Source organism: Aspergillus flavus, chromosome 4, assembly GCF_009017415.1.
Source record: "Aspergillus flavus chromosome 4, complete sequence".
In the NCBI taxonomy this organism is placed as follows: domain Eukaryota; kingdom Fungi; phylum Ascomycota; class Eurotiomycetes; order Eurotiales; family Aspergillaceae; genus Aspergillus; species Aspergillus flavus.
This window is the reverse complement of record NC_092405.1, coordinates 4210278-4229941: the sequence shown is the minus strand read 5'-3', so window position 1 is coordinate 4229941 and position 19664 is coordinate 4210278. Positions and strand designations below refer to the sequence as shown.

The window sequence follows — 19664 nt, the reverse complement described above, 5'->3', positions numbered from 1 at the left end:
TGGGTACGGTACTGATCTTTCTCCATAATTACATCAGTTGCATCGGAACCCCAGGAAAAGTAACCATGTAACCATCTATTTATTCATAAGTTATCAATGGTAGCGCTGACCATGGGTTTGCGGGGATCCATCGTTCTCGTCTTGCTGCATAATCTCATATCGACAACAACCGCTCGATGGTCTGAGTTAAAGACACCATCGTCGAATCGATTGGCCAACACGGAGTACCCCTCAACCTTCCATGGCTGGCCTCCATTGTTAAGCACCTCCATAGGCCTTGGTCCCAAAAGGACGTAATCGATACGAGAAGGGTCTTCTTTCTCGTAGCCGAAACCCGTCCAGGTCAAATGGTTACCGTAGTGTTCCGCCGGATCGACCGCTTTTGCCGCGTCAATCAGAGTAGATTCATTCCCTGTTAATACCGAGTAGGCCTCTTGTGTCTCCTCGCTGTTCAAGTCACCTGTGAGGAACACTGCAGAAATGACATCTTTGTGCTCTCCACTCTCGTACTCATCAATCTTCCGAAGGATGATGTGGGCTGCTTCAAAGCGAGACCGGGATCCTTGGTCGTCCAAATGGGTGTTCATCGCCAGAATAGTCTGACGACTTGTATGGTGTGTGAAAACACCAATAGTAACGATGCGGATGGATGCTGCATCCCAGCTTTTTGAGGGGACATGCGGCGTTTCAGACAACCAGACTGTTTCCCAATGTCGGAGCTGCCAGACCGACGGTCGGTAGAAGATAGGTGAGTATTCGCCAGCTTCATGGCCATCATCTCGCCCGACCCCGATATACGCCCAGACATCTTCTCCTGCTTCAGCGGAGGCTGCGGAGTGTTCACGGTTCAGTCCGGAGTGTATGTCGATGAGCTGGTCATGAAGAACCTCTTGTAGGCAGATGAAAGCGTCTTGATTGCGGGTGTTATACAGCAGCTGATTTAGGAGGGGCTGCCTGCGCTCTTCCCATGGTTTCTCTCCCTTAAATGGCGACTTCGTGGCATAACGAATATTATTCGTCAAGATGCGTAAAGGAAGATCTGTAGAAGACCTCATTTGTGAAATGGTTCACCAGCCGAAGATTGACCACGGATCAATCGATGAAAGTAATGGGTTGCTATCTCCACTAGAACCGAGAACCTTGTTGCCCGCGCTTGTTAGAAGTACAATATCTGGGTGAGATATAGGGAGTAGCGATGTTATAGGACTGATGGAATGAGGAGAAGGTTGGGTCAACCGGTGTTGTGATTGGAGGAGAGGTCTTTCTCCTCTTCTGGGCAGCAGCTCCCCTCATTCATTGATCCTGTGGCGCCAAATGTTCAGACGAGCGAGAGACAAATAGCAACTATTATCATCAGTTATGTGATACTATGATGATATGGTTTTAACAAGAACGTGCTTCAAGATCTAATATATCATAATTCCTGTCTACACTATCTGACGAGTTAGTGCTCTCTTGAGCAATACGGAACAGTCCGTATAGGTTGTTCAAGAAATACTTACGGTATAGCAAGCCATTCCTGTTGAGACACGGCTGTGGTAGACTTAATCACAGAGAAAATAAGAATTATGCTCTATAGAGATTAATCTCCAATATCCTTTCATTATATTTCCATTGATGTGGGTCCGGCCTTGATCTACAGGGCCTGAAGGATTTCTGCACAGTCTGCTTTAGGCCTCTTGCAATAAACATAATTTCCGTGAACCGCATTGATGATCATAATCGCTTTGAAAATAATAGTCTCCTAGGATATACCCTCCTTAACAGATACTACCAAATGAGGCTGGTGTAGACTCTGTGCTACTTGTTGCACTAGTCCCCACCACAAGCATTTGAAAGCGACATAGGACACGACGATTTGACTAGCAAAAGGAGAACAAAGAAAGGAACAGAAAATAGAGGAAAAGAGAACGCAAGAGAAGAATGGGACAAAAGGTCCCTGGCTGTTCCAATCCACCCACAATGTGCCCTAGCGCTGTTCAACAACCCACTCTGTGCTAGTACGCACCTCAATTGCTACAGAGGATGGGGTTGCTGGAAGTCCATTGGCGTTTTCAGTATATGTCCTTCCTGAGCTGATGTGTCCTTTGTCGAACCTTACGTGAATGACTGGAAAATCTTATGATGAATGATGTGCTCGATCAAAGATCGTAGCATGGGTGCGCTGGCCACAATAATAGCAACTGCCCACTCGATCGTTGTCCAGATGAATACCATTTTGCCTGTCTGAACGATGGTTTTGAAGTCGACAGTCAGCATAGTAATCGTACGAAAAATAGTGATAACAATCGTTTTATAAGTTGTTAGCTCCTACATAAGAGGCCAGGAATAGAGGGAAACACATACACAACTCCTAAAGCAAAAATCCCAAGAATTCCTAACTTCTGTAATGGCGTTATGCGTAGTCTCAAAACCATGGGAACCGGCGTCAGAATAATCAGAACATCTGTGATCTTGTCTAGCATGCCGACTGCCGTATACGTAGCATTTGGATTAACGCAGTGACCTGCTGGACTCTTAAAGACCCAGTGGTAGTTGAGCGGCCGGCAATTCAGAAGCCCAATAAGAATCGTCATGAGACTCCAGCTTGCGCAAAGCGCCAGGTTGATCCACGTTGCGATTCGGAAGGCAGGTGATGATACGCCGAAAATTCGACGCAGGACGACCACGATGATGCACTTGACCAAGCCTATACCAATCGCGTACGCAATTTGATGGTAGTAGAAGCACTTGAAGGAGTCAGCGTATAAAATTTTCGCTCCTAATCTCTCTTTGTCGCCAACCTTGATTGTGAAAGCCAGTCGCCATAGTTCTATCTCTTCTAAGGGGTGCCCAATCTTCCCGATAACCAAGGCTAAAACCAGCATGTCTCAGCAGCGCTACGAGTCAAATGGTTTAGGAATAAGGCTCCCAACATACTCACGTAAGTCACCGCACCATAAGAGTAATAGAAAACCTGACCGGCATACATCAGCAGCTGAATTTACGGCTCAACTGAAGTGCCCACAGCATACCAAAATGCAAGCACCATATAAACAGAGGTCGTCAGAGACTGGCGTAAGATTCTCGACATTATATACATCCGAAAGGCCATGGTCAATGAAGCAACGAGGAGCCATACAGTCAATGTGATGGCTGTTTCTATGCAAGCCTTGGAGAGGGGACCCATTTGGTTAATCTCCGAATCTCTAACAAAGCCCATGAAAGCGGTTGTGATGTGTTAAATTCTGCGTGAAACAAGCGGAATACCATGTTTATATCTTGTGTAAGAACAGAAGATAGTAGCACCACTGTCCAGGAGAACCCTAAAAACAATGGGAGAAGTCACACATGATTGAGATATATTAGTATAGTTCTGATGCTAACCTAGATTGTTTCTCTTGTCTCAAAACAAGCACTATCTTGAGGGATCGACATGTTGCCTGTTATATTGGAGGTCCTTGACTGTCGTTTTGAGTTCTAAATCTAAATGGACTTAGCTACTGGGTCACGCAGATGAACCGGAAAAAATCGTGCTGACTGATAGTATAGTAAATGTGCACATATATACATACATGCAAGTTTCTAAGCAGTGAATGATTACTTTCCTGTATACCACTAGCACTGAGATGGAGCCAAGGTGCACAAAGTCCCTGGTCTCGTACATTGTAGTTTAATCACTCCATTAACATGTATAGATTCGACCGTCACTCATACCGTTCTAGCCATCTTTGTATGAGGGATTATTAGCACGGTGAACATGACGACAGGAGGAAGACTTTTAGTCAAGTTAGTTGTCTTAAAAGTACGTCGCTAAACTCCACCAATAATCATAGTTGGTTTGTCATATCAGTAGAGCTCGCTGCTTAATCCCACGGCCATCACCGTCGATCTGTGTTGCCCGCAGAAGTAGTTATGTGTCCCGCGCTCATCCCCACCTCGTGTTGCACACAGAAAGGCCAGTGCATTAGTTATTTATCTATGCCCTGGCCAGACTTTTACTAGTACGATATTTACAAAGCTCTGAGCCTGGCCTGTCACGACCAGTATCCACCGGTGGTGAAATTGACAGTTACTCAGCTCGCATGTGTGTATTTAACTATGCACATATGCCTTATCATGCCATGAGGCTGACCAATGAATACCGGTTTTGGTGGTTATGGAACTGAAAACCATGGCATCTACTGGAAGGGGAGATTGAAAATGCACATCGTTGCTGCGGGGCAAGGCCCAATCTGATCGTCAAGTGAAGTGGTTGGTAGGCATTTTTGTCGTAAAGCCTAGAAAGTAGTGAGCCATCAGAGTTATTACTGGTATTCACAGCTTTCAACAACCGGCACACTCGCTTTTGAAACGCTTGACCTAGACTTCCTCTCAGTCAATAGTTAACGAGTGGTTGAAGATTGGAGAAAGACTATGCAGTTGGAAGAACAGTTTCCCAGTTTTTCACATGTTACTGATCTCCTTCCCTTATGGATGATTGAGCACTTTTATCTCGATATGCGTGCTCTGCTGAATGTTTATTCGGTGTATGAATACCCTTGAACGAGGGGCCAAAATACCGTCTCGTGTAGAACATAGAGGAATCCGGGAACAAGCTCAAATCTAAAGTCGACACCTTCTAACCATATGATGTACGGAAAAGTCTTCGACCGACGAGACTTCACAATTCTTCCAAATTATTGGCAGAAGATCATTACCTTCTCACGAGAAGAGCATGGCCCGGTTGCGACAGGAGGGCGAGAACGAAGCTTTATTCAAGTGATATTCGTTCATCCTGCCTCATTTCGTGAAACAATACGATCAACGGCCCTAGGAATGTCTAGATTGCGCTTATAACTTGGATAAGCTTGATCCATGACGAATGGCCGATCCCTGCTAGCCTCTAGGGCATGCTGCTGATAATACCCATCGTGTGCATGCACAAGCTGACCCATAACTAGGTCCATGTTCGTATGCTACCCGTTGATATACTGTACCGTGATAAATGATGAGCCACTAGTATCCGAGGTCGAGCGCTGGTTTGACGCCTCTCGGTGTGCAATCCGGTGCTTCATCCCATTTAGCAAAGGAGCCCACATGTAAGGTAGGTGACCATTTCCGGAACCCGTTTTACCTACCTAATCAATCTCTTCAAATCCTGCACATTCGCATACGCCAAGCTGTATCTAGCTCTGCCCACAATCCTTCGTCGATTTGACCTCCTATCATGAACGGGGCGTCAACCACGTCCGTGACTCTTTTCTTGGCAAACCGGACCTATTGTCATTAAGTCCAAACTTTCAGGGCTAGGATTACTGACGTTGATGGGAGACTGTCTGGCGTGGGATGATCAGCACAGTGAAAAGCTGTATACAATTCCACATGGTCAAAGTCCGAAGACGTCAGCACGTTGATCCTCGAAAATCAATAACTTTCTATGACTAGTCAAGTGTAGATAAGTGAGTATCGTAATCTCCAGTGTCGTTATTGTCTCCATACCCGTCGTGGCTTAACCAATTCGAAATTGGAGATGCTGCAAGTATCGAATTAGAGTTCGATGCAAGGATTCCTTTCAATTGTAAGGAGGTCTTGCAGATGGTATGACCTTTCAGGATCGCGCCGTGGCTATAATGCACTCCTATTATAGTCCCGCATTCTTTAAGATTATCTCGAGAGTACGGGCGTATTGCGGAGTCTTGGTAAGGGATCCTTCGCCCTGCGGCCCATGCCCTTCTCGGCTTACGGCAAGCTCAGCTAGTGATCCGTCCACGCGCACTCACCCGTTGGTTTTGGGTACGCACTTCGGCGTCTGTGACCACGACCCTTTCTCAACTCTTTTACAGTTTTGCTCGGCCCTTACCGACTCTTTCTGGGGATTAAGGATGAACGGAAAACCCAAATACATGCAGTTAGGTCTACTTACTTTGAAAAGCTACAATGAGACAATTTAGGTTCTCACTTGAATGGTTTTAGACAGATGTGCAAACACCATTATGGAATTTAACAGTCGCTTTCTGAGAAGAAAAGACATTTACTCACTGGACATCTGTCTGCAATGGGACTTCGCTGTCCTGAACGAATCAACCTAGCTCTCTTGGTCATAAAGCTACCCAGCACTTTGATAAATCTTGGCTGCAGTCACACCGGGTTAAAGTCTAAGCGAGGGAGACTGGCCGGACCCAGGCCCAACACTTTCAGGGGCTGTGCCAGCGTTGATCTCATGTTATTCTCGTGATCTATACTCCGTAGCGAGTAGACCTGGGTTCATATCAGTCCCTCGCTATGAAATCGACCGAAACCCGATTGAATAGTTCATGACACCCCGCATTTCCCCCACAAAGCCAGGAACGAGAATCCCAGTCGCTGGTCGTTCCAGATAGCGCCTCCTGTGACTGAGCACTGGTAGCCATTCCATTCGTGCAAGAATAAACTCCGACCCTTCGAGATCGTCAGTCCAATACGGATGCATGCGTGGAGGAGATGGATCAGACCACTATTACCAATATACATACTTAAGGCTCATGCGATAGCCGACAGCTAGCTGTCTTATTATGGATCTGGTCAGAACAGGTCTCTTCAATAGTCTGATATGCGCAATTGATAACAATGTTTCTTTCACGTGTGTTTTGTGTCCTTGCTGCGTTGGCATGTGTGTCTGCGGCTAGAGAAACTTGTGTCGTGCCGGCTGGAGGCTCCAACGCCACCGATGATGCCCCTGCGATTGTACATGCTTTTAAAAAATGTGGTCGTGGAGGAAAGGTAGTATTTAAGCCAACGACATACCATATCGGTTCTGTTATGAACATTACGTGGCTGGAGGATGTCGACATTGACCTTGGAGGAACACTGCTGGTATGTTTTCTCCCAGTCCTTATTCATCTCTAGTTGCATAAGTTTACGCTGGATTCTCTAGTGGGGTACGAATATTCAATACTGGTTGAATCACTCTTTACCAGTCGGGTATCAGAACCAATCCACTGCTTTCATTCTTGGAGGAAATAATGTTCGGATCGATGGCCATGGTATAGGAACGCTGGATGGCAACGGAGACACCTGGTATCAATGGATAAAAGAACAGCCCAATACCTCCAACTATCCCGGTCGACCACACGCTATCACATTCAACGGTCTCACAAATTCAGTGGTTCGGGGTCTCAGGTTCTTACGCAGCCAGATGTGGTAAGGTAGTCTTTGATCCCTCACCCAAAGTCTTGAACTAAGACTCCGGCAGGACAATGTCTATCATATATAGTCATCATGTTGAATTCGACAGCATACTCGTGAACAACACTGGAAATGTTGTCTCGAGCTGTAAGTGCCTTATTTTGGGCCTACACAAAAACCACATCACTGACCTGAACTAGCAAACACGGATGGAGCAGATACCATACGATCCTCCCATATCACATTCAACAACTGGACTGTGTACAATGGCGATGATAGTATCTCACTCAAGGGCAACAGCACGGACATCACCATCACAAACTCCAATCTCTACAATGGTTTGGGAATTGCATTGGGTAGCATCGGACAGTACAAGGATCAGTTCGAAACCATCGAGAGGCTCAAAGTGAGCAATGTCAACTTTCACAATACCCTTCATGCGGTAGGTAAACCCCACAAGACATGTATCGATTCCTTTTATTGACGAGCATCTATGATGAATAGATATATGTCAAAACATGGACGGCTGATCAGAACGGCTATCCACCTAATGGTGGCGGAGGTGGCCTCGGATGTAAGTTTGCATTTAGAGAACACACTTACACACACTATATACTTTCAAACAGGAAAGCTAATTGCATCAATTATGTAGACATCTCCGATGTTACGGCCAAAGACCTTAAAGCTACGTCTCTTCGTGGGGCTGCGTTTGCAATCTCGCAGTGTACTCGTTTCAGCGGTGCCCCTGGGGAAGGCAATTGCACAAACTCGGAGTTCCAGGTCCGTGATATCTCGGTACTTAACCTGAGCGGTACAACAGAATCCAATCGAGTCGCAAGTCTCCAGTGCAGTGCCGTTGCGCCATGTACTGATATTGCGCTCTCTGGTATCAATCTGGAACTGAAAAATGGAACGGCGGCTTCAGAATATCTATGTGGAAATGTGGAGAATCAGAAGGGCTTTGAATGTACAGGCGCGGTCTGTGAAGGAGGAAGTGCAACGGGAGAGTGTTGAAGCCGATTAACGTTACAGTAGGAGGCAGACATGTATCCAGGCCGAAGAATGAAAGAATAAGAATTAGCATTGGGTTGTCACTACATTATATTAGGAAAATCCGGAGCATCGCGCAATTTCGGGGAGTGCTCGGTGAAAGCTCGACCGAGGCACTGACGTACTAATACCACAAGCACCTTAACTATCATTTTTAAAAACTTTCCTGCTTTTAGTAAGTAGAAATAGCTAATTTCCACTCTCTGAAATAAGACTGTGGTTAACGGTATAAGGTATGTACACATCTAGTAGCTATAAGGGCAGAGTTATGTTAAACCTGCTAATATGAAAGGGCTACTACCCACTGTCACTGACCACTCCGTGCACGCACCCTCTCAGCTAGTACGGAGTACGTACCCCTGGTCAAAAAGTGACACTGTGTTTAGGCTAAGCTCGGAATCGCCATATTTTCTGGAAATCTTCCAAGCCGTAGGAATAAGTGGATGGCATTACAACATCGGTGCGATATCATCGCCACCTTGCAACGATCGACTCCCATTAACCCTTTGAATCCTTTAATGGTTCCGTGTCTCACCTCACCAACTAGCGTGCCAGAACTCCGCCCTCGTGATCTTCATTATATCGCCATTGGCCAGCAATCAGTAAGCTCCATGTCTCGTTCTAATATAGCTTATGGGTCATTGGGTATAGCATTTTTCCCACGTGGTTCGTCGTGTATACTCACCTTGTTCATGATCTACGGAAGCCGTTGATCTGCGTCGGCTTTCCTTGGATATCTATCACGCCATTAGTATCACTCTCATGCAGCTAGATCTTGACCACGCAAAGATCTTCCCTTGGATCTCATCATGCAAGCTGAGACTTGTCTCACTGTTATACAGTTCTTGGAGCTCACCCTGCATGCCCAAATTGTTATTGATCAGCAACTACGTCTGCTGGATAGCGCTAAAGTATTAGTGGCTCCTTCTTATCATATCTCTATCCTGTTCACCCTGCCTAGGCAACGGTGTCATGCATACGGACATAAGGGGTCATTTGGGAAGATTGATGGTTTGTAAATCCGTTCGGATTGGCTATGCTGTTTTCGTAGATTGGTATTAGTACTTCAGAGCTCCTAGACTTGCCCGTTCTGATACTTAGTACTTGGAAAGTGTGAATCCTTCACTAGAATCCCTGGCTGGGGAAACACCCTAGTTTCCATGGCTCAACTCAATTCCTGAATTAACAAGGTATTCAGGCCCTTATTCTCCTTAGTATAGCCAGAAGCCACCAGGGTATCCAGCATCTCCAGCGTAGATGGAGACTAGATAAATAGGAGAGATACGCCCAGCGCATGACAGGGAGTGGACAGTACAATCACACCTTTCATCGTTCTCCTATTTAGTTGAAACTGACCACATCCCTCTGGGAAACATGGAGACACATATCAATACTCACTCTCAGCTGATCAAGCGTCTCAGGGCACAGCCTGTCTCTGTTCCGAACCTACTACCCATTTTCTCATCTTGGCCTGGTGCTGTTAATCCTCACTGGAGGGCCTTGGTTCCTGTGATGAATGCAAGAATTGACAGGTATAGTGCTCGATTCCATCGATCATCACATACTGTTTGATACTTCTTCATACTACGTCATACATCTCTGCTTCGTTCTATGGGCCATTTCTTTCTTTCGTTTATATTTTTGAAAACGTTCAATACTAATTTTCAAAAAGCCTATTCCCAGAGCCAGCGAAGGCTACAAAGCTTAAGAGGTGTGACTTTGCTCATCTTGCCTCGACCCGGTGGCCCCTGGCTGGCTTCAATGAACTATATATTCTCGCCTTCTTATCCCTTTGGCTCGTCACCTGGGATGACCAAATTGATGACACAAAACGTTCCCTGAGCAACGACTTTGAAGCTGCTGAGCAGTATCGCCGTGAAACTCTTTACTTTGTGGCTCAGTGCCTTGACCTGGATATCACTGAAGGCTTACCTCGTAGTTACAATGACTCTATTTTTGTGCCTGACGACCCTATTGTCCAAAGTTTTGATGTGATTGGCGAAGCGCTTCGTGACGCATATACTTATGGTTCGTTGCTGCTTTTGCCTATTACTTTGTTCTTCTGTCTGAATCTGAAATGACTCTAACCTCCTTGGTCTTCAGAGCAACGGCACAGATTTCTTAGGGAGATGTCTCTTTTCATGGTAACGTCGCATATGGAGCAGAAAGCAAAACTGGAAGGACACATTCCTAGTCTCGAGGAATACTGGAGAGTGCGAATGGGCACCAGCGCAGTTGGTGTGATTTGTGCTGTTAATGAGTGAGTACATATTGATGTTTTAAGTTCATGACTGACACCGCGGCTGCCCGATAAAGATATAGTCTTCGGTCAGTAATACCCTGTGCTATCATGGAGGATCACGATATGAGAACAATGTGGAATGAGGTGAACGTTATCGCTTCAATGTAAGCAATTTCTCGTCAAGAAAGAATGCCCCAGTCATAGTCAAAGCTGCATACTTACATTCATTTCTCCATGGAAGAGTCAATGACATTTACTCCTTGAAAAAAGAAATGGTACGTCTAATGATTGACTAGCTCGTCGGTTAACCAGCCCTAATGATGAATTCAGGCTCAGGATACCATCTATAGCCTTATCCCTATCCTATGCATGTCGCTAGGGAGCCCACAAGCAGCTATAGACAATGCAATCCGGTCGCTCATCCAATCTGTGGGTCGGTTCAATATAGCGGCCAACCAATTGATGGATGGGATCGAAGAAGAGGATAGATTCTCACTATCTCTAGGAGTCAAGAGAGATGTGGAGGATTTTATTCGTAGTTGCCAGTTCAACTGTACGGGCTGCTTGTACTGGACGTAAGTGGCGACCCTGTCTTCTACAGCACTATCAGCTCTGACTCCAATCGTTTCAGTCTTCGTACAAATAGGTACGGTGTTCGGTATGCTCCGCGGAGCTCCGACGGTGGCGTTGTTTTGCATTTATGAAGCGCTTAGCTGTGCTGGATATAGTTTTGAAGTTACTGCAGCAGGAACTCAGATGTAATGTAATTTTTTTTTGAGCGAATGTGTAAAGATAGGACACCATTCTTCATTTGTTTATAATATATACTGCTGGGAAGAGCTATCTGACGACTATACAGTCACTGATACAAAGAGGAAAAAAGAAAAACAAAGGTCCTAGCCGGATTCGAACCGGCGTTACCGGAAGCTTCGATCTTCCTACACATATACAGGACATGTATATTGTTCATCAAAATCCGGTGGGATAACCACTACCCCATAGGACCGTTGGGTGGCGAGAAGTGGACATTAAGCCAAATTTGAAAGTAATAGCTCTGTGTTCATTTAAATCAGTTTGTTATTAGATTATATCCCTCTTCTAAGTAAAAAAGATGAGTAAAATGGGAACTGAGCTCTCGAACTTGAGCTCGGATGGAAAGGGTTCGAAATTGCATTAAGTGACCATTTGGTGATGTCATACAAGGAGCTTCATTTCTGCTCCGCGGGCTGTGCCTTACTTAAGATCCAATGAATGATACCCACACATTTACCCTTCATATCATAGGGCATTGTGTGTAGTCAAAGAGTACCTGAATCTTGAAGATATCCTATAACTGCCTAAGCTGAATAGGACAGAAAAGACCGGCTAGTAGCTTTCGACTGGAAAAGAAAAGACCATCTAAAGCTTCGAGAAATTGCGAAAAAACTTGCTAGTAGCAAAGAAAGGATGAGAACATTGCGGCAGGCGGTCTCGTGACGTTCTGGTAATACCAATACAAAGCCCTACTTGCAGTGAAATCATTCTGCAAAAACCCCACCCGCGCGGACAAAAAATCCAAGAAAAAGACCCCGCTGACACCTCGTAATGTGTACTGCTACGTAAGGAAAGGAAGGACTCCTCTTTACTAGTAAATACTTGACTCCATTTGAGTTCTCCAGCTCCGTTTCAGCCCATTTTTCCTTCTTCTCCTTGTGAGCTCCCAACGTCCGCCAGATTAGTGCCTCTTTGATCGTTATCGACTCCTCGCACCACAGCGAGGATCATTTATACTATACACAATGGCTGACACCCAGGCCCAGCAGCCTGCCGAGGTTGGTAAGTGTTCACTCTGAGTACCCCTCCTCTTTCTGCCGATTAAAAAAAAGGCTCCGTCGTTTTGTGGGTTTCCTTCCCGCGTGCTTCATTGTCATGGCGTGGGTTCGGTTGGCGGCACGTTTAGCAGCTCGAAAGCTGTAGAGGAACACGGGAGCTTAATGGATAACTTATTTCCTCTTTCTACGGGCGCTTCTACTGCTATTTGATGTACCCTCTGGAGCGCTGTGTCATAACTAATCAAAATCTCGAACCAATCTCAGACTACACCCTCAACAACCCCGACACCTTGACCAAGTACAAGACTGCTGCCACTATCTCACACAAGGTCCTCGACGCCGTCGCAGGTGCGTAGTTTCCGGGCTTACATACCGTGGCGAGCCCGCCGTCTCCATGGTCTAGATTCATATTCTAATCCGGTTCTTTAGCCCTGTGTGTGGAGGGAGCCAAGATCGTTGAGATCTGCCAGAAGGGTGACGAGCTTCTCGAAGAGGAAATCGCTAAGGTCTACAAGGGCAAGAAGATCACCAAGGGTGCGTTACCATCGTAGTCCATGTTACCGCTAGTTAAAAGCCCAATGCGCATGACATTAACAAGTCGTTCTCGGAAAAGGTGTCGGTCACCCCACGACTGTCTCTCCCAGCTCCCATGTGACCCCATACACTCCCTTGGTTTCCGATGCCCAGGAGGCCGAGACTACCTTGAAGGCCGGTGAAATCGCTAAGATTCAGCTCGGTGCCCAGATCGATGGCTTCGGAACCATTGTTTGCGACCAGGTTGTTGTCGGCCAGGACGAGGTGACCGGCCGCGAGGCTGACCTCATTACCGCGACTCACTATGCCAACGAGCTCTTGCTCCGTCTCATGGTGCCCCCTGGCCTTCTGGCTACCGGTACCGAGGAGGAGAAGAAGAAGGCTGCCGCCGAGAGGGCTCCTACTCAGGCCCAGATCTCCCAGCTGATCGAGAAGGTTGCTAAGGCCTACGACTGCAACGTGGTTGAGAACACCACCAGCTGGCTCTTCGAGCGCAACGAGATCGAGGCCGAGAAGAAGATCATTCTCTCCCCCGGCACCGGTGTGAAGGGTGAGGGTGTCCCCGACGTTGGTGAGGTTTGGGGTGTTGAGATTGGTCTCTCCCTTGGCTCCGGAAAGGTCAAGACTCTGCCCCTCCGTTCTACCCTCCACCGCCGTACCACTACCACCTACGGCCTCAAGCGTCCCAGCTCGAGACAGACTCTCTCGGAGATCGTCAAGAAGTTCGGCCAGTTCCCCTTCAGCTTGCGCCAGCTAGATGATGAGAAGGCCGCTAAGGTTGGTGTCGTCGAGTGTGTCCGTGGTGGTGTCCTGAGACAGTACGAGCCTGCCGGTGATGCTGACAACGCCCCTGTCTCCCGCCTCTTGACTACCATTGGTATGTTCATCTATAATCTGGCATCAGAGGAACCTCCAGAGCCTTTCCTCCCATAGTCCTGCTTTCTTTTGACTGACCGATATGTAGCTATCACCAAGAATGGTATCACTAAGCTCACTGCTCCCGCCGCACCTGATTTCACCAAGGTCAAGTCTGATAAGAAGATCGAGGATGAGGAAATCCTCAAGATCCTTGAGCGTCCTCTGTCCAAGTCGACTGGCTCCAAGAAGAACAAGAACAACAAGAAGAAGGCCGCCAAGAAGGCCGACTCTGGCGACAAGGAGTAAATAAGTCGTTTGACTCGGTCAACTTTGGCATATCTAGTGAATCGTTGGATAGGCAGATGGAATTGCTCCAGGCCATGGTTGGAACACCTTTCGGAGTGCTCCAGGATGTTGATGATCATGTCAATCAAATCCCTTTATCCACGCTGGAGAGACGCGAATTTGTTCCGCGAGCACATGGAGCGAGAGGCATAGGAGGATAGGAGAAGCCATATAAGATATCCTGTCTTTTACCACGGTGCCCTCTTGAAATCCCTTGGCACGTAATTAGTTGAAAAACGCGAAAGTTGTGTATGAGGTGAATATAAAAAGAGAATTATGAATTTCTGCTTACGGTTCTTATTGAACTCGATGTCTGCCTAGTTTGCATTTTTGTCTTTCCTGTAGCCCGGATAGTCTCGAGGTTACTGTTATGATACTGTCCACCTGAAGGACCAGCTCTACTAACTGCAGGTTATTTAATCCATACTATCGCTCAGTGAAGTCGGACACGCAGCCCGGGATTCCCCGGCAACCAACATATCGGTCCCATAGCTACGTCTTACTGACAGCGTTGAAGTCTGGACATTCTTACGCTGGAAAAGAGCCAGGAGCAAGATTTTCTCTTGGAGAATCCTCAGTCTGATCTTTTCTTTTATTCGTTCTACTCTCTACAACGATGTATCGTGAAGCATTGACCACACTCATGGAACCCATTCAGTTTCGGCAATGACCACTTTTCTTTGTCACCGTCAGGGTAAAAGCCATTACTTCCCCCTTTCCCTTGTTCGCTACCTTTGGCTTCCTGTCTGACAGTGATTGATATGTGCAGGTAATATTCCATCCTGAAGACTATAGCAGACAAATAAGGCAGCTACCCGGAGTTTCCATGGCTAAAGGTTAATGTGGTTCCATGAACGGGATTAAATTGAACCTATTTTCTCTTGTCTGGTCAGATGAATACGCATCTCCATCTTTGAAACGTGTTGGACTTGAGTTGACTGTGGTGCATTGTGGTGGTCATTTGGCGCTGTCATTTAGTGGTGTGGGCCAGAAAAGCAAGGCTGGTTGTTCCGTTTCCAATCCTGATTCCTCTTCCAATCTTCCTTCCATCAATCTCACCCCTTCCAGTCCCCTCGTCCTTATCTTCCTTCTCAAAACCTCGCAGTTGGAGATTTCATATTTCTAGCCTGGAGCTAGCATATTTGTGCATGTAAAGAAACCCTGAGCCCATTATTTGTGGTTCTGGCGCTGCAGCGTTATTCTCCTTCCCTGCGAGTAGCTCACCTCACACCCTTTCGTCCTATGAAAACCATACTCACTACAAATCTCCTGTTCACCTCTTCCCTGCTCTCGCTCTCAGTTATTTGAGCTAAAGTGATTCGTGGGTAGTGTATGCTTTGGTGTGTCCGTGGGGTAGGCTAGCATCTATCCACCTGTGCATGAAGGCCAACCCCTCCTATCTGTCATCTGTCTGCTTGATACTTGAAACAACACAGAAACCTCACTCATCGCGTCCGTCGCATTCGCGTGGCAGACATATTTGTGTTACATCTCCGGTTTCCCTGCTGTGAATTCTATTGTCCTGTTTGTCAACCCTGACTGTCTTCTGTTACTTCTCCTTTTGAATTCCCATTTCTCTTCTATCATCCAACGTCTGCTTTCACTCGGCGCTACTTCCATCTCACGCCTCTCTTCCTCTCTCAAGGAAATAGGACGACCTCAGCTCTTGTCGAAGATCTCATCCTTGCGTCTTCCACTTTTGGCCTCTCAACCAAGCCCTGCTAGGCGCTTTCTTTCCAGGTACAGCCAGTTCTTGCGTGTCTGGGTATCTCCGCAACAAGCAAAGACCGCACGTCGCCTTTCCTTGCATTTTGCCAGAGTTTCCCTTAGAGGTCTCTCACATCCTTGGTGAGTTCTTTTCTACATCTACATACCTGCCGGCGTCTACCCATTTGTTCGTCCGTTGTCAGGAGACCGCCGTACTGCTTTTTGGGGGTCCACTATGTACACAGCAACGAGTATCGGTGGTATTTGCATCAGAAAAGTTCTGGCTTACACACTTCCCTTGCTTGCCGTCGCTATTATGCACATGGTTGATTGCTCGCATCTAACAATATCTGCTTTTAATGCATCATCTATTAACCTATTCAAGACAAAGAACACGTCATTTTCCTAAACAACACGACTTCCCACTACAAGGGCTTTACGAAAACCTTATAACCTGGTTTATAGGTTACTAGAGGCAAACCCTTTCATTTTAATAAATAAGTCTCAGTGGATCTACTGTCTCGTTATCTCCACGATCCCTGCGGCGAGTCAAAAAGACCTACTGGTAAGAAACCCTCAACTTGAGTTTCGTAAGATAATTAAATGATTAAAATCCCAAAATGTGATGTGGCTACTTAATTCTGACTGGAAGCCTGCTAGTTTAAACGCGCAATTTTTTTGTGGTTGGTTGGCAGCCTCCGCGGCGTACCCCCTACGAGGCGTGATTTGGGAACTCGTCCTCGAAAACTCCCGTCGCTTCCAACTCCGCAATCTTCCTCCTTCCCATCAACCCGCAGACAGCGCGCGGGCTGCCCACGTCTCCCACCGGCACCGCAGGGCACTTTCGCTGTCTGCTTGCGGGTCCTATCTCTTAGTGAGTATTTATTCGTTTTTAAATAAACAAAATGACTTCCATGGTCCTTTGCGCTAACCCTGCGTACCCCAGGTGTTGCAACTTTTCGAGCCCTGGTTCTACAACGATGGCTCCGAATCTCCGCTCTTCGTCCCATGTCAGGTCGAACGACTCTCGTCCGTCAACACCGCTCCATGCGCCAGATGCCGCGAGTCCCGCTTCTTCTTTCACAGAATCTACGAGGCCTCGAAAGCAACGACGGACGGGCAGGCACAGCCGTGTAGCCACAGATCCTCCGCATGAAACACCATCTCAAGGTCAATCGCAACCAGGGCAGCTTGAGACTGGGATATCGGACACGGTCAGCGATTCACAATTGTTAGAGAAAAGTGCGGAATGGGTTGAGCCACCGGTGAGGGCTCCGGCACCGAGCTACAGAGACACGCCGTGGTCAGCTGTTTCGAGCGACAATAACCCAGTCCTTGCAACTATGCGTCCCTTAGGGACGATGCCATCTGCAGCAGACATGCGCAAAGCAGGATTAGGCCCTCTCAGGCCAAGTACACAGAATACCACTGCCAAGAAAGACCAGCGGTCAGTGCAGAACGGGGATAAAGAGATCAGCAAACCGCAAACACCGTTGACACCTGCTGAAGAATCGATACCTGAACCTGTCATACCAAAGGACAACACTGCGCAGGATGTGACTGCATTTACAACACTTCCTGTCCCTGATTCAACTGATGTTGATGTAGTGAAACTTCGCTCCGCAGTTGAGAACGCCCTCCATATGGCTTCCGAGACTGGTAATCGTCCAGTCATTCGTGGACTACTCCGCCTCTGGGAGACATGTGGCAAAGATTCTTTTGCTTTATCTGTTTTAGAGGGTGTCTGTGGAGCGAATCCTGGGGCCCGTGAGCAGTCAGTGTTCCAAACTGTGATGCGCACCGCCTGGAAAGAGGTACAGTCGGAGGAAAACACAGAAGTATTGCCTGCTGCGACGCCAGCTATGGGGCGTACGCGGTCTGCCAGTAGTGTGTCTTCATTGTCTTCTGCTAAGTCACTCGATGCCGAAACATTCGCCCCGGGGATGGGACCGGGACCGGCGAACGCTCGCTCTCGCGGTAGAGGAAAGCACTCCAAAACTACACAGAAGGCTATGGATAGCGAAGCTTCAGAACCCCCAAGTCGCCGCTCTGCGTTTCCATCTAGTGATAGTACTCTTCAACGAAGGCGTGCATTGGAAGAAAATCCCGAATTTTCGGCAGAAGCCGTCAAGGCCAAACGGACTCGCTTGCAAAGGTCTTTTCCGAAAATCACTGCTACTGAGAGTAGACTCCGTTCATCACTTGCTTCTGAACCCCCTTCTAGTATCACAACCCCTGCAGCCACTACGGCCAGCCGATCCCAGACCGCCGCCGAGGGAGCCGTTGACGACCAGAGGGAAAGATCAGAGAGTCCGGCAAGTAGCGATGCTGGAGACAACCGGCGCTTAACCCCTACAATGGCCACCAATAAGGAGAATGGCGAGGAGAACAATGATTTTTGCCGTGAATGCAACGGAAGTGGTCAGCTTTTATGCTGCGACGGATGTGTGAACTCATTCCACTTCTCCTGTCTCAACCCACCTCTGGATCCCGCGAACCCGCCAGAAGGGGATTGGTTCTGTCCAAGATGCTCCATTCTGAAACCTATGGGTACATTGCTTGTCGCTGTGGACAAGGTTTCGCATAAAGACTTCGCTCTGCCCTCTCGCTTGCGTAGCTATTTTGCTGGTGTGCAAACGGGCGATAAAGGACAATACGATGAGGTCTTACCCTTTCCCAGAATCAATCCTCGGAGCGGGAGGAATCGCTCTGGTCGGTATGATGATCCATTCCTGTTGAGAACGGTGGACGCGAAGGGCAAACTCATTCTCTGCCATGGCTGTGGCCGCACCACCAACGGTCGTCGGCCCATTATTCAATGCGATTTCTGTCCTCTCGCCTTCCATATGGACTGTATAGATCCTCCTCTAGCTATACCCCCCGCCCAGAAACCGGGGAGTGATCGCACATATCATAGCTGGATGTGCCCCGACCACAGTTGGCATGATAAGTTCTTCATTGTTCAAGACGAGGAGGGATACGATTTGGTGAAACGTATTCGCCGTCCGAAGAACCCTCGTTTGATAGACGTTGAAATACTTCCCGATGAAGAAGAAGACGAAAAGATAGAGGAGCAGGAAGAAGAGGGTATCATGTATCGTGTATCGGAGAAAGGAGTTAAGCTCGATTTTATCCAACGAGTCAAACGGTCAGTATATTTTCGGGTAATCTATCTAACTCCACTTCATCTAATAAAACTTGCAGGGAAAACGAAGAGCTTGCGATGAAGAAAGCTGTGGCTGACAAGTACTATGAGTATGTTCGTCAACGGCATGATGAGCTTACGTCCAAGGCCCACGCGTTTTATGCAGCCCAGAATCCAGAAGTGATAGAAGAGGACACCACTACTGCGATTCTCAACTCCCGTACCGCCGCTGAGCGAGAGGCCGCGGCAAATTTGATCACCTTTGCCCGGGGCAACAGTGCCGAAGTCGAAGATAGCAAGATCAGCCTCCTCATCGATCAGTTGAAAGCAAACGTGCCGCCGGACTTCATGCCTTCAGCTGAGAGTGAGATTGCATCACTTCGATCCTTACAACGATTGATTGAACTACGCATAACAGATCTAAGGACTCAGTCTGCTCCAACTGAATCTCCGGCCGCGAATTCCCCAGACGTTGAGCTTATGGACGCTCAACCTACCAACCCATCTGCCAGCACATAACCTAAGGTACCTATTGGTGACACCCGAGCTTTGTGCCCTGGGTTACATGAATATCACTCCTCATCCTCTTATCTCCGAGCGCTTGTGGCTGTTCATCCGCCCATAATAAATGGGCAGTGACTTGGACAAGCCCCTCGGTTGGCGTACGGAAACCGTTTAATGTTGTGACGATCTTGTTGTTTCGGCATACTTCCGATATCCCATACTTCTCAATTTATAGTTCCTAGTGGTGGTCGTTTTGAGGCATACGCCGCAGACAACCAAAGTGGATACATATCCTTTTTGTACGATATTTTAGATTTCTATCTCGCATTATTTGGCAAGGCAT

General features: G+C 47.4%; 8 protein-coding genes and 1 non-coding gene across 9 annotated transcripts; 6 read left to right on the top strand and 3 right to left on the bottom strand.

Annotated features, from left to right (window-relative positions):
* Positions 1 to 83: 83 nt before the first annotated feature.
* On the bottom strand, positions 84 to 1055 carry F9C07_10328 (endonuclease/exonuclease/phosphatase family protein; the record flags this gene model as incomplete). The annotated part of the gene is made up of 1 exon (XM_041286102.1): positions 84 to 1055. The coding sequence occupies one exon, from the start codon at positions 1053 to 1055 to the stop codon at positions 84 to 86; it is 972 nt and encodes a 323-aa protein (XP_041146818.1).
* Positions 1056 to 2097: 1042 nt separating this feature from the next.
* On the bottom strand, positions 2098 to 3119 carry F9C07_2233240 (uncharacterized protein; the record flags this gene model as incomplete). The annotated part of the gene is made up of 5 exons (XM_041286101.1): positions 2098 to 2222; positions 2315 to 2729; positions 2784 to 2854; positions 2920 to 2956; positions 3015 to 3119. The coding sequence occupies 5 exons, from the start codon at positions 3117 to 3119 to the stop codon at positions 2098 to 2100; spliced, it is 753 nt and encodes a 250-aa protein (XP_041146817.1).
* Positions 3120 to 3894: 775 nt separating this feature from the next.
* F9C07_10329 (uncharacterized protein) lies at positions 3895 to 5271 on the top strand (the record flags this gene model as incomplete). The annotated part of the gene is made up of 5 exons (XM_071507385.1): positions 3895 to 3949; positions 4001 to 4066; positions 4625 to 4740; positions 4982 to 5065; positions 5152 to 5271. 5 exons carry the CDS (start codon positions 3895 to 3897, stop codon positions 5269 to 5271), a joined length of 441 nt encoding a protein of 146 aa, XP_071366708.1.
* A 1296-nt stretch (positions 5272 to 6567) lies between these two features.
* Positions 6568 to 8139, top strand: F9C07_2069319 (galacturan 1,4-alpha-galacturonidase B; the record flags this gene model as incomplete). The annotated part of the gene is made up of 6 exons (XM_071508748.1): positions 6568 to 6813; positions 6875 to 7140; positions 7193 to 7272; positions 7326 to 7567; positions 7630 to 7699; positions 7778 to 8139. The coding sequence occupies 6 exons, from the start codon at positions 6568 to 6570 to the stop codon at positions 8137 to 8139; spliced, it is 1266 nt and encodes a 421-aa protein (XP_071366707.1).
* A 554-nt stretch (positions 8140 to 8693) lies between these two features.
* F9C07_10331 (uncharacterized protein) lies at positions 8694 to 9194 on the top strand (the record flags this gene model as incomplete). Its single annotated transcript, XM_071507386.1, has 2 exons — positions 8694 to 8777; positions 9018 to 9194. 2 exons carry the CDS (start codon positions 8694 to 8696, stop codon positions 9192 to 9194), a joined length of 261 nt encoding a protein of 86 aa, XP_071366706.1.
* Positions 9195 to 9549: 355 nt separating this feature from the next.
* F9C07_10332 (isoprenoid synthase domain-containing protein) lies at positions 9550 to 10585 on the top strand (the record flags this gene model as incomplete). Its single annotated transcript, XM_041292406.2, has 4 exons — positions 9550 to 9707; positions 9848 to 10203; positions 10279 to 10435; positions 10492 to 10585. 4 exons carry the CDS (start codon positions 9550 to 9552, stop codon positions 10583 to 10585), a joined length of 765 nt encoding a protein of 254 aa, XP_041146815.2.
* A 616-nt stretch (positions 10586 to 11201) lies between these two features.
* Positions 11202 to 14309, top strand: F9C07_2284031 (peptidase M24, structural domain-containing protein). Its single transcript, XM_041292405.2, has 5 exons — positions 11202 to 12232; positions 12493 to 12576; positions 12658 to 12762; positions 12842 to 13639; positions 13727 to 14309. Exons 1-5 carry the CDS (start codon positions 12196 to 12198, stop codon positions 13924 to 13926), a joined length of 1224 nt encoding a protein of 407 aa, XP_041146814.1. The 5' UTR covers positions 11202 to 12195; the 3' UTR covers positions 13927 to 14309.
* On the bottom strand, positions 11309 to 11423 carry F9C07_t156. The gene has a single exon. It is a non-coding gene; the product is annotated as a tRNA-Gln (tRNA).
* A 2343-nt stretch (positions 14310 to 16652) lies between the features above and the next one.
* Positions 16653 to 19336, top strand: F9C07_10334 (putative PHD finger domain protein; the record flags this gene model as incomplete). Its single annotated transcript, XM_041292404.1, has 2 exons — positions 16653 to 18820; positions 18877 to 19336. The coding sequence occupies 2 exons, from the start codon at positions 16653 to 16655 to the stop codon at positions 19334 to 19336; spliced, it is 2628 nt and encodes an 875-aa protein (XP_041146813.1).
* Positions 19337 to 19664: the final 328 nt, after the last annotated feature.

What these genes read in the sequence shown, in the direction of transcription:
- F9C07_2284031 (XM_041292405.2), top strand. Translation starts at nt 12,196, where the DNA reads ATGGCTGACACCCAGGCCCAGCAGCCTGCCGAGGTTG. An exon ending in CCAGCAGCCTGCCGAGGTTG is followed by an intron (nt 12,233 to 12,492) that starts GTAAGTGTTCAC and finishes AACCAATCTCAG; the next exon opens with ACTACACCCTCAACAACCCC. An exon ending in CCGCCTCTTGACTACCATTG is followed by an intron (nt 13,640 to 13,726) that starts GTATGTTCATCT and finishes ACCGATATGTAG; the next exon opens with CTATCACCAAGAATGGTATC.